This window comes from Macrotis lagotis, chromosome X (assembly GCF_037893015.1).
Source record: "Macrotis lagotis isolate mMagLag1 chromosome X, bilby.v1.9.chrom.fasta, whole genome shotgun sequence".
Lineage (NCBI taxonomy): Eukaryota > Metazoa > Chordata > Mammalia > Peramelemorphia > Peramelidae > Macrotis > Macrotis lagotis.
This window is the reverse complement of record NC_133666.1, coordinates 634287655-634299033: the sequence shown is the minus strand read 5'-3', so window position 1 is coordinate 634299033 and position 11379 is coordinate 634287655. Positions and strand designations below refer to the sequence as shown.

At 43.7% G+C, this 11379-nt stretch overlaps 1 protein-coding gene and 1 non-coding gene across 2 annotated transcripts; both read right to left on the bottom strand.

Annotated features, from left to right (window-relative positions):
• Positions 1 to 1496: 1496 nt before the first annotated feature.
• On the bottom strand, positions 1497 to 9758 carry EEF2 (eukaryotic translation elongation factor 2). Its single transcript, XM_074204037.1, has 15 exons — positions 9622 to 9758; positions 8936 to 9150; positions 8189 to 8370; positions 7851 to 8062; positions 6784 to 6962; positions 6540 to 6645; positions 6012 to 6125; positions 5771 to 5909; positions 5196 to 5391; positions 4272 to 4530; positions 3903 to 4010; positions 3250 to 3603; positions 2896 to 3078; positions 2650 to 2782; positions 1497 to 2279 (listed from the first exon to the last, which is right to left on the bottom strand). The coding sequence occupies exons 1-15, from the start codon at positions 9622 to 9624 to the stop codon at positions 2086 to 2088; spliced, it is 2577 nt and encodes an 858-aa protein (XP_074060138.1). The 5' UTR covers positions 9625 to 9758; the 3' UTR covers positions 1497 to 2085.
• Positions 6417 to 6483, bottom strand: LOC141503826 (small nucleolar RNA SNORD37). Its single transcript, XR_012473127.1, has one exon. It is a non-coding gene; the product is annotated as a small nucleolar RNA SNORD37 (small nucleolar RNA).
• Positions 9759 to 11379: the final 1621 nt, after the last annotated feature.

Genomic DNA, 11379 nt, shown 5'->3' with positions numbered 1-11379 from the left:
CAGCGCTAGTATTTACCTGCGCAGTGCAGACCGGAAGTTCTGCTCTGCATCACGCAGGACTTGCGTTTCGCTAGTGGTGCTTTGAGGCTTGAAAAGATTTTATAAGGAACTAGAAAACTCCAACCGTGCGCTCCCGGAAGGCAGGGGCTCCGGGGCTCTCCAGCGGCTGGCCCGGGACCCGGCACTGCTGCCTGGCGCCTGTTGCCATGGGGACCAGGGTAGTGAATGGAGCTTCCGGAAGCCGCAGGCAGCTGAGATTCCTAACCCTCAGGTCTACACAGACTGACCTGCCCGGCCAGGTTCTGGCCTTCTCAGACGCTGGGCAGCTAAGTGGTGCAGTGAATAGTCAGCAGACCCTCCTCAAGTAAATGAACGAGTCACCTAGGGGCGAGATCCTGTTTGCCATGAGGCAAACAGATGACTGGGAAATGAGCCAGAGGAAATGGCAAAGCATCCCAGACAGAAAATCCCAGACGGCATCAGGAAGTCAAGACTCAACAATCTGACACCATCACACGCTTGCCCATTGGGATCAGCCGGCTTGCTCACAGCTGTGCCTAAAGATTCCTGGTCGTTTCTAGACTGCTGCTAGACAGCGATTTAAAGGGTCAAGCTACAGCAGTTCAGACGAGGCAGTCGTGCCAGTAGAAAAAGGGACATTACTATTGACATACCACAAAGAGGTAACAGCTACTCACCTATCTCAGCTGGCATGAGGCATATATCAATTTGAAGTTGCCAATTCCAGCCATGTCTTGAAACCCAACAAATATGGCAAGCAGTCCCATATATCCTAACCCATGCCAAAGCTTTTAAGTGTATGTGCTGCCCAAAGATTTGTAAAGCTACACACCTGGATTCAAATTCAAAATTCAGTTATCTAAAAGTCAAATATCTACTATGGGATGATTTTTAAAACACTAAGAGACTAGAATACATCTCAGCTTTCCCTCCCCAGGGTCAATTAAATTCATATTAAAGCGGACTGTCCATTTTGTAGTCAGGTTGATTTTACAAGTGCTACTCCACATATTCAAGCTATCCTCACACTCGAGGAATGGAATGCAAGGATCTCAGGTCACCATCCCAACAAGGCTGGACAAAACAACTTTCAGATACTTCAATTAGTCCTTTATCCATGCCACAAGTAGTTTAGATTTGGGGAGAATTAAGGAATTAACATTCTAATTTTGAAGGATAGTTAACCTGTAATATTTGTTTCATAATCAAATAGAACCACTTTATGCCAAAGATGGACAACTGTTACTTCAGAATACAAGGGGAAAAAAATGTTCATAATCATAAGCATTAAACTTTTTTTAAGTGCCAGAAGTTTCTCAATAAACGCTGTTAACCAATTGTAGATTTCTTAGGATTCCAGGATCTTTGCCAGCTGAGTGTGGAAATCCAAAAGCAGCAACAAAAAGACCTTGTTAATTACCCCAGTCCAATTTTAGGTAAAAGACCCATACTTGGAATGAATCACTTGAACACTGTTATTGATATTCATCACCATATCAAATTTATTATTCCAATGGCACTAATACATCTGTAGATGTTCATGATGACAATCACACTGCACAAAATTTTCTTGCCTTCTAGTTTCTGGCCAACTAGATTATATCTCCTGAACTTTCCCTTCACCCTTCCTGAAGATCCACTACAGGCCATTTACTCAAGCAAAACCTCTTAATGCACTCATTTGCACTTTTTTGGGCACTATGTTTCCCTTTGAAAAATGAAGAAAATTTTAGGGACCCATCCCAACCCACCCCCCTGGGCCAAATATACCCTGCAAAGAGGACACCTTTTTCTGCCTCTTTGAAGACTTGAATAAATATGGAAACAGGCAACTCAAGTTGCATCAAGTGGAAATGTTTCAAGTTATGGCACCAAGTGGGCCCCAAATGTGTCATGTGCAACACAGAAACCTATAAGGCTGAATATCAATGTGTTTTGAAAGTCTCAAGTTGCTATGAACTGATTAAGTATATGCAAAGAGATGTCACTGCAGTTTTAACAATTTGCTGCATTGGTGTTATGCTAAAGTCCAACAGGAGTTTGAACTGATGTTGGAGGGAGCTTTTACAATTTGTCCAGGAAGTTGTCCAGGGCTGGGATACCTTCCTTCAGCCCTTTGCGTTTGCGGGTCTCTGCCACGACCTGGCAAGGGCGGCTAGTGTTGTCAAAGGGGTCTCCAGGCAGGATCTGCCAATGGTCAAATACACACTGAGGGAAGGCTTGGCCACCTGTATTGGACCTCAAATCAGCTGTGAAGCCTGGAAGAAAAGGGAAAGGATGAGAAAGGCAAAAGTTTAAAAAGCTAAAAATGCAATTTAATGCTTCAAACATAAAAATGACTAACTCAATATATACTGAGAATATCTCCCTCAACAACAAAAAAAAAGTTCTTAAAATGTGTTGTTAGAATTCTACCAAACCAAGATCATTTTTGTAAAGCACCAGATACTTGCTACAATCATCAAAAATTCATCTGAACCTTACAGCTATCAGGGAGGGAAGGGGATTATACTTCACTTTAAGAGGAAAATGTGATAGATGCCAAATCAGTAGATTAGTGACAGAATTAAGGCCCAAATGACATCCCAAACAAGCTTTACTGAAAGGTTTTCAGAATTTAATACTTACCAAAAGATTCATTGACAGGCAGATAGGCTTTCACAACAAACATAGGGGTGCCAGCAACCTGGGACTCCTCAAACACATGCCCTCGCTTCCTGTTCAGGACACCATAAATGCCCCCAACCACTTGCTCTGGACACTAAATGAAATTTTTAAAAAATTTATTAAATGACTGTGGGAAAGATGGAAGTCAGCTCAACCTAGAACTTTTGTTTCTCAAAGTCTTATAAGTAGCATAGCCATTTTTCATACCTGAATCTCCACAAGATAGATGGGTTCCATAAGACGAGGCTGGGCAGTCAACACACAGGCATAGAGGCAGCGCCGGGCTGTGGGGATGATTTGGCCACCACCACGGTGAATGGCATCAGCATGCAGAGTCACATCATGTACATCAAAACGGACTGCACGCATATTTTCTTCACACAGGGCTCCCTGGAGATAAAAAAAAATAACTAAGAACCTTCCATGCAAAGTATAATTGATATTTGCCAATTTATCTGTCTTATCTGAAACCTCAGCTGCACCCCCCAATAAAAAGCATTTTTTTCTGATCTAAACTGAATATCCAGAATATAATAACCCAACATTTTAAACACAATCTACCTCCTTGGTAGCCCACTGGAATCCAGCCACCACGCTGTCCTTGATCTCATTAAGGTACTGTACTCCCTTGGTGATATCCGTGAGAACATTGGGCCCAGTTCCATCAGGACCAAAGCACCAGATCTTACGGGCCTCAGTCACATCCCACTCATACTTCTCAGCCAGGTAGCGAGCTCTCTGCTTGAGTTCCTGACGGGCAGAAACTTCACCCTTGTCAATGTCTTCAGCCAGGCCATCAGGGAAGGGCCGAGCCTTCATGTACAGCCTGTTGTGCTTATTGGGAGATTTGGAAAGGCAGAGAACATTTGACTCCTCACTGACTGTCTCTCGGTAGGAGACAACAGGGTCCGATTTCTGCAAAGAAAAAAATACACATCAGTTAAAACAAGCAAGTACACCTAACATTTAAGAAAAAAAGGGTCTAAGGATACACAAAATAGTTCCAGATTCATAAAAGGAATTTTAAATGACTAGAGATCTGTGACAAGTCTTTAATATTGAATTAAATTATTCCTTTTCAATCAGGGTTAGGTTCTGAGGATAATCAGTTCTCATTACTCTCAATAGGGCTACCTAGTCTAAAAATAAGTTCTATGTTCACAATCCCTTGTTTCCTTCCCTACTTTCTTAAGACTTAAAGTGATGAGGTTTACCTTGATGGGAATGCAAGCATGATCTTCCTCAAGATCTTTCAGGCAGATCTCCAGATGCAACTCCCCAGCACCAGCAATAATATGTTCCCCAGATTCCTCAATGATACACTGAAAAGAGAAAGAGCCAATGTACAAAGAAATATGAACTATTTTGGTATAGATGTAAAAGGTAAGAAAGATGAAACCACAAGAAAGATAGGACAAAACAATTCTAAGAAAACATCCTTCTTGACCTTGTCTCCTTTAGGTAATTCAGATAAGCCACCAGGAGATCTCAACTGAGTAAAGATAACCAGTGAAACTTCCTAGGAAATTTTTTTTTAGTGCAATAGGTAAATTAAGAAAATTTTGCACTTAAAAGCAACCTACCTGGACCATAGGGTCAGACTTGGCCAGGCGCTTCAGTCCTTCCACTAGTTTGGGCAGGTCAGCTGGGTTCTTGGCTTCAACAGCTACACGCACCACAGGACTAACACTAAACTTCATCACCCTCATGTTGTGGGCATGCTCAAAGGTAGTAATGGTACCTGTCTTGACAAGGAACTGATCCACACCAACCAGACCAACAATGTTACCACAAGGCACATCTTCAATGGGTTCAACGTATCGGCCCATCATCAGAATTGTCCTGAAGAAAAATTGACAAATCAAGAACTACTAACATATACAAGGTCATTCACAATAGTAAATCTTCTTCTATTCTAAGGGTAGGGGGCTTTACCTGTGAGTTAGGAATGGTTTTTATGTTTTAAGTTTATTGTATTTAAAAACAAAAAACAACAGGCCAACCCTTGGTCTAAAAAATATCTTCCAAACTATGCAAATGAAAATTTCAAAATGCTCATCCAGGGAAGAGGGGAAGGATAAGGGAAACACCTATAGCTCTTAGGTCTCTCAGTTTGTGTGGCTGGCTATCTAAGTTCATAAGCAAGATGGGAATTATCCTTTTTTTATTGTTGGTTCCTGACTTGGCTATAAAGGATGGTTCTGAATCTTAATGAGTTACATTCCAAGTCAAAAGAATTTAACAAGTTACTTTTTATATAAAACATCCTTTTTGGTATAAAATACAGCTCAAATGTGGCAAAACTGACGCCAATCCTAGTTTTCAAGTAATAATTGGGCAGCTCAAAATTTTGTCAGCCGTGATGAATTAGTTGCTTTAAGACAAAGAATTTGGGACCAGCATGTCAAGTGTGATACCATAAAAGGCTCTTGCCTCAGGATACTGGAATAATTTCATGCACTTCTTTTTCTTATTCCTTAAAAGTATAGAAAGGATAAACTTCTGACCTCTGAATTGGCTTCAGGTAGAGATCTTCCTTCTTCCCAGGGGTATAATTGGGTCCCATGATTCTGACCTTTAGGCCGGTGGAAACAAGACCAGAAAATACACGGCCAAAAGCATAGAATCTGCCTTTGTCCGAGGTTGGCACCATTTTAGAAATGTACATCATCAGGGGACCTTTGGGGTCACAGCTTTTAATACCTGAGAAGAAAGGTAATGAGAGGCATAACTGGAATCACACAAAGTCAAACACTTGTGATTATTAATTTCTTGGAAATGAATTTGGGAAAATTTATTCAGGATTTTGGCTGCTATTCAGGAGTTGACCTTAGCATTTTTTAAACTTAAAAGCCAAGTCATTTAGAGTAACCATACAAGTTGAAACCTTCTCATCTGTAACAACTGACTAATGTTCAGTTAATCCAGTCAAAATGAGGGGAAAAAGTCACTTATCAGGAAGCAGAAAATAAAAGAATCAACCTAGATGGATTTGGGTCCTTGCTGAGACAAGCAGTGTTACCTTGGAGAACTAAAAGCTCCAAGATTTCTGCCCAGGTAAAAAAGGGAAAAAAAAACATACCCATAGCAGCCTCATCATCAGGAGGACCCTCATATAACAGTTCACAGCGGTATTTCTGAGCAGTTACAGGAGAAGGCAGGTGGATGGTTATCATCTGGAGAAGTGCATCTCCAGCAGGAAGCCAGCGTCTCATGACAGCCTATATAAACAGGACCAAAAAACACAGGTTGTAATTTCAACCCCCGGAAGGGAAGATTCTAAATCCTTAATTCTAAGCTGTCACAGACCTTTTCCGCCTTACCTTCAGAAGTGGTTTTCCCTCTTTGTCTTTATCCTCACTGTCCAGTTTGATGTCAAGTTTTTCAATCAGTTTTGCAGTCTCCTCCTTCTTAAAGGTCATAATTGCATCAAATACCTATGGCAGAGAAATCAGTTTATTTAATCAAAACAAGAAAACCTACTTGCTTCCAAATTTAGATTCCAGCACAGAAACTAGGAAAGAGATGTATCGATGACAAATTTACACAAGGCCTGATAAAGATGCAGGTTACAAAGTTTAAAAGAAAATGTTTACTTCCAGATATACAAAGAGATTTTTTTCCCCTTAAATTTTTCAGGGTAACTTATTTTCCCTAGAAAAAAATTTAAAGACTGACTTCTAAAGAAATCACCTTTTCTTATCTTGATATTTTAACAACTGCATGCTTCTCAGAAGTTAAGATTTCTTCATAAGACATCAGGTCAAAGTGAAGAAATATTCCATCATCATGAACATAACAGTCAAGTTAAAAAATACTTGAGAACAAAGCAGTACTCATTATCTTCTTACCTTGAAGATTGGATCTAAGATCAGCTGGCAGAAAGTTCTAGGCAACTTCTTTCCATCAGGGCTGGTTGCTGATTTGCTAAATTTCCCATTGGCAGGATCAAAATACCTAGATGGAGAATAAAAGCAAAACATATTCAACCTTATTACGAGAATACTAAGCTGTCTTCCTGAACTTAAAAACTTATTTAAATAACATTTTGCAAAACTAAGATTAATGACAAATCTCATCTCCAAGTCCACTCACCGGTCACCCCATAATTTCTTCATCATGTCCTCTACTTTCTTAGCCCGTTCAGCTGGTCCCAGCTGACCTTCACCCTTGGCAGCAAATTTTGCCACATACATCTCTGCAAACTGCTTCAGAGTAAAGGCCCAACCATGAAGCCCAGAGCCAAAGCCAACAGTACCAAGGACTGGGTCAATCTGAAAGGTTAAAGTAGTAAAGTTATTGGATTTTACCAACCAATAGTCAAACCCCCAACTTTTAATGAACTCGGTACTGAAAAACAAGCATATGTGTGTGTGTATATGTGTGTATATATATATAAACATATATAACACACACACACCCCTAAAACACTATACAAAAGTGTTACAATTTAGATGACCAGTCTTGTTTAACTTTCACATTAACACCTCATCTGACTCTTTAAACAACTCAAGTTATGATTTCAGGTACCACTATTTCCAATTTAAATAAAACAAGTCTGCAATTATACCATTTCTAAAAGCTTGGTTATAGTCAAAAAGACCTATCTTACTCAGTAGTAACCTCAATAAATATGAATAAATTCAACAAATATGGTTTAAAGAATATATAAATCTATCCACATTACCATTCCACAAAGGGCTATACAGAAACCAGCTATTAAAGGCAAATTGTACCATGGCAAAAATCATTATTATCCTAGTCCTTAATTCCACTTAACAGCTTTCAAAGCTGTTTCTTGGCCTCACTCTAAAGGAGTGCACTCACTCAAACTCCCCCCCACCTTCCATAGATGGAATGTTTTTCCATATCACAAAGGACCTCAATAAAATTTCAAGTTCACCTTAATATTAACCCTCCATCAAAAAAATTAAATCTATTCCTATGATATCGAAATAACACTGACTTCATAAATTTTAGTTTTGCAACTGAATTTTCTGCTATGATAAGTGCTTATGAAGCGACAAAGAGAGGCAATTTTAAAGCTGTTTTAATTATGCCTAGAGGACTAGAACACCTAAAAATTAGTCAACTCTAAGAACTTATCAGGTTAAACACTGTTACCAACTAGTCCATAAATTTAATCAGTTCCTCAGACTTACCATGATGTTTCCCATTGGGCCACTCTCGCCCTCCCCATAGGTGGAGATGATAACATTCACATTCTCTACAATTCGCTGAAATGTCTGATACAGTTCCTCTGGCTCCAACTGCAGCTCAAGTAGGGCTCGGTCCATCTTGTTCATCATCAGGACAGGCTTGATTCGCTCAGCAATAGCCTGGCGAAGTACAGTCTCAGTCTGAACACACACACCTGAGAAAAGGGAAGAGTTTGTAGTGGCCCACTTGACAGTCCAGCCCCCACCCCTCCCCTCCTCTTAGTGCCCAGAGAATCTGGACCACAAAACACCCTCTTCTTTCTCTAATCAAGCAAGCTTACCAGATACGCAGTCAACCACAACCAAGGCACCATCAGTAACACGGAGTGCAGCTGTTACTTCTGATGAGAAGTCAACGTGCCCAGGTGAGTCAATGAGGTTGATGAGGAAACCAGAACCATCTTTGCTCTGCTTGATGAAGTTCAAATCATTTTCTGATAGTTCGTAGAAGAGGGAGATGGCACTGAAGAGATAAAGCAACAGTAGATGAGAAATCCACTTTGGACCCATCAGATGGATGAAGAGCGTCAAGGGACCTTTACAAACTTAAATACAATAGGAATTAATTTAGCCATAGTAAAACAGACATTTATCCCTTTAAGTGGAGAAGATTCTTCATATTGACATATTCAAAATTCTGCTGTGGGATGACATTAAATTTCCAGGTCACTGGCCAAGAGAGTACTGGCTCTAAGTTTCTTTTTTTTTTTTTTAAAGAAATTTGAACACATGCCTTTCTCTTTTCTCCTGGGGAATGACGCATCAGTTATTCATCTAATTGTTTTACTTTCCATTATATAAGCACGATTCTTTTGTGGAAGAAGTTTGTAAACTTTTTTTGGCCTCAGACATGCCATACTTACTGAGGACTTCAAAGAGCTTTAGTTTGAGGTGGGTTATTCTCCTTTAGTCCGCCAGCTGCGGGGGGCACAACACCCCCCCACCCTGCTTTGGGAATCACATCCTTTGCAAACTGTCCAACACCAAGCACCAGGACTGCGGGGCTGAGGCTGGGCCTCCGCACTTACGTCGACTTGATAGTGATGCAGCGCTCCTGCTCGTCCTTCCTCGTGTCGGTGAACCTGGTCTCCCCGGCACGGGCGGAGGCAATGATTCCAGCTTTGCAAACCAGGGAATCCGTCAGGGTGGACTTGCCGTGATCCACGTGAGCGATGACCGACATGTTTCTGATGTTGGCCTTTTTGTCCATGATGGCCCGGATCTGGTCTACGGTGAAGTTCACCTAGGAAGCCGAGGGCGCCGGTCAGGGCCCGCCTGCCCCCGCGGCCCCCACGCGGCCCCCGGGCTGGGCTCCGGGCCGGGCGCGGCCCCGCTGCAGTACCGCCCGCGGCCGGCGCGCCCCTCCCCCACCCTCCGCGGGGGCTCCCCCGGCTCCCGCTGCCACATCACCCGGCTGCGATCGCGCCCGCCGCCGGCCGGGGGGCCGGGGCCGGCCGGGGGGCGGCTGGGCGGGGGCGCGGCGCGGCCTCGCGCCGGAGGCTGGGCGGGGGCGCGCGCCCGGAACCGCCGGCTGCCGCATCTCCCCGAAATGGCGGCGGCGGCGGCGGCGGCGGCCTCCTCCTCCTCTGCCCCATCGCCCTTCCCCGGGCTCCCCCGGCCCTCTTCGCCAGTCCTCCCGGCCCGGGAGCGTCTCCCCTCGTCGCGCACGGGTCCCGGCGCGGCCTCGACCCCCGAAGCGGGCGGCGGCCCTCACCATGGTGGCGGATGGCGGTGGATTCTCCGGCTCGCGATCCGACTGGGGTGAGTCGCGCCGAGAATGGCGGCGGCGACGACGGAAGAGGACGCTGACGTCAACGCTCCGCACCTTTATAGCCCGACGCCGGTTGCAAGGTCAGCTGACTTTTGCGAGGGAGGCGGGAAGAAGAGACGTAATGCACATGCGCCAGAGATCCCTTTGACCCTTGAGGTGCCGGTGCCGCCGTGGCTGCCCGCCGGGCAGCAGGCCGAGCCCCGGGCAGCACCCGCCTGGCCGTGAGGGGAGGCCATGCCCGGCTCGCAGACGAAGACACTTACACGTGAAGGCCACAACGGCTGGAGGCCTCTTAGCGCATTAGACAGTCGCAAGCCGGACCTCAAGCACAACTGCCCACCAGAATCCTCGGTGTGCTCTAGAGATGGCCCTAGGGCTCGGCCCAAGGGGTAGTAAATGCCCACAAACGCCCATCACTCTGCGGCTGACCTCATCAGGTAACGCAGGGTCAGAGGGCAGGACCCCATCCCATGACGATGTCCCTCTTGCATTGCAGGTGCTCTCCAAGGGGACTGCCAACTCATCCTAGGGAGGACTTGGGGGAGATGGCAAGAGTAGGGGAAGCGGGTCATCCCTAGGTAGAGTCCACCTAGAAGGACCACAGATCTAAAGCCTGGAAGATGGAAGGGATGCCTAAGAGGGCAAGTGTCTGTGGTCAGGTAACAAGAATCAAAGCAGACAGACCTTTCTGTCACCATCCCTTCCTAAAATGTAACCTTTTTTAATTATTAAAATGGTTTTTATTAAGATATCTTAGCAAGGGGCGGCTAGGTGGCGCAGTGGATAAAGCACCAGCCTTGGAGTCAGGAGTACCTGAGTTCAAATCCTGTCTCAGACACTTACTAATGACCTAGCTGTGTGGACTTGGGCAAGCCACTTAACCCCATTTGCCTTGCAAAAACCTAAAAATGGCACACGTCTCTATTGGTGGGAGAGAGGGGCGGGGAAATTCCAACAATAACAAGCTCTTTTATGCACTTGGAAAGACTTTGTTCCTACCCCCTTCTTGCCATTCATAGGCTGGGGTCACAAATCTAATTGATACATTGATTCCTATATATTTCCCCACCCTGCTCATTATACTAATGAACAAGAACAGATAGATCTCTTTGAGCATGTATAAAGGAGAAGGTCAAGATGAGGTTAAAATGTAACCTTGATTCCCTTTTTTTTTTTTTTTTACCAATGATGAGGTCCCTGGGAGTGACAGAGAGAGGGAAAAGTAATGCATTATTCAAAAGGGACTAGAAGAGAAGGTGAACATAGGCTCTTCTCTTAGCAAGTGAGCTAGATTTACAGGCCTAAGATTTGACCAACAGATGATTGATTTTTTTCAGCCACACCAATTCTTGAAGACCTAAGCAAAGATATGAAGGATTTATGAATGTGAACCCAGAGGACAAGATGAAAAAATAAACAAGGATTATCTAATCTATTATCTATGTATTATCTAATCTCTCCTCCTAATTTTATAGAATAGGAAAACTGAATTTTCCCAGAGAGGAAATTTTTCAAGGCCACAAGCTCCATGGGAGGGTCAAATCTAAAAGCCAGATGTCTTGACAACCGGAAAACCCATTTTTAACTGTCTTATTTTCTATTTGGGCAACATGGCACAGCATATAGACAGCTGGTATTTGTCCTTCATTCTCTTTTTTTTTTTAATTTATTTTCATCCATACACACATGAACATTTTTAAA

Bases quoted from the DNA above. Each gene is read 5' to 3' on its own strand.
- EEF2 (XM_074204037.1), bottom strand. The intron at 8,371-8,935 runs GTAAGTGCGGAG...TTATCTCTTCAG, and splicing joins TGCATCACTATCAAGTCGAC to TGCCATCTCCCTCTTCTACG. The intron at 5,910-6,011 runs GTAAGGCGGAAA...CTGTTTATATAG, and splicing joins AGGGAAAACCACTTCTGAAG to GCTGTCATGAGACGCTGGCT.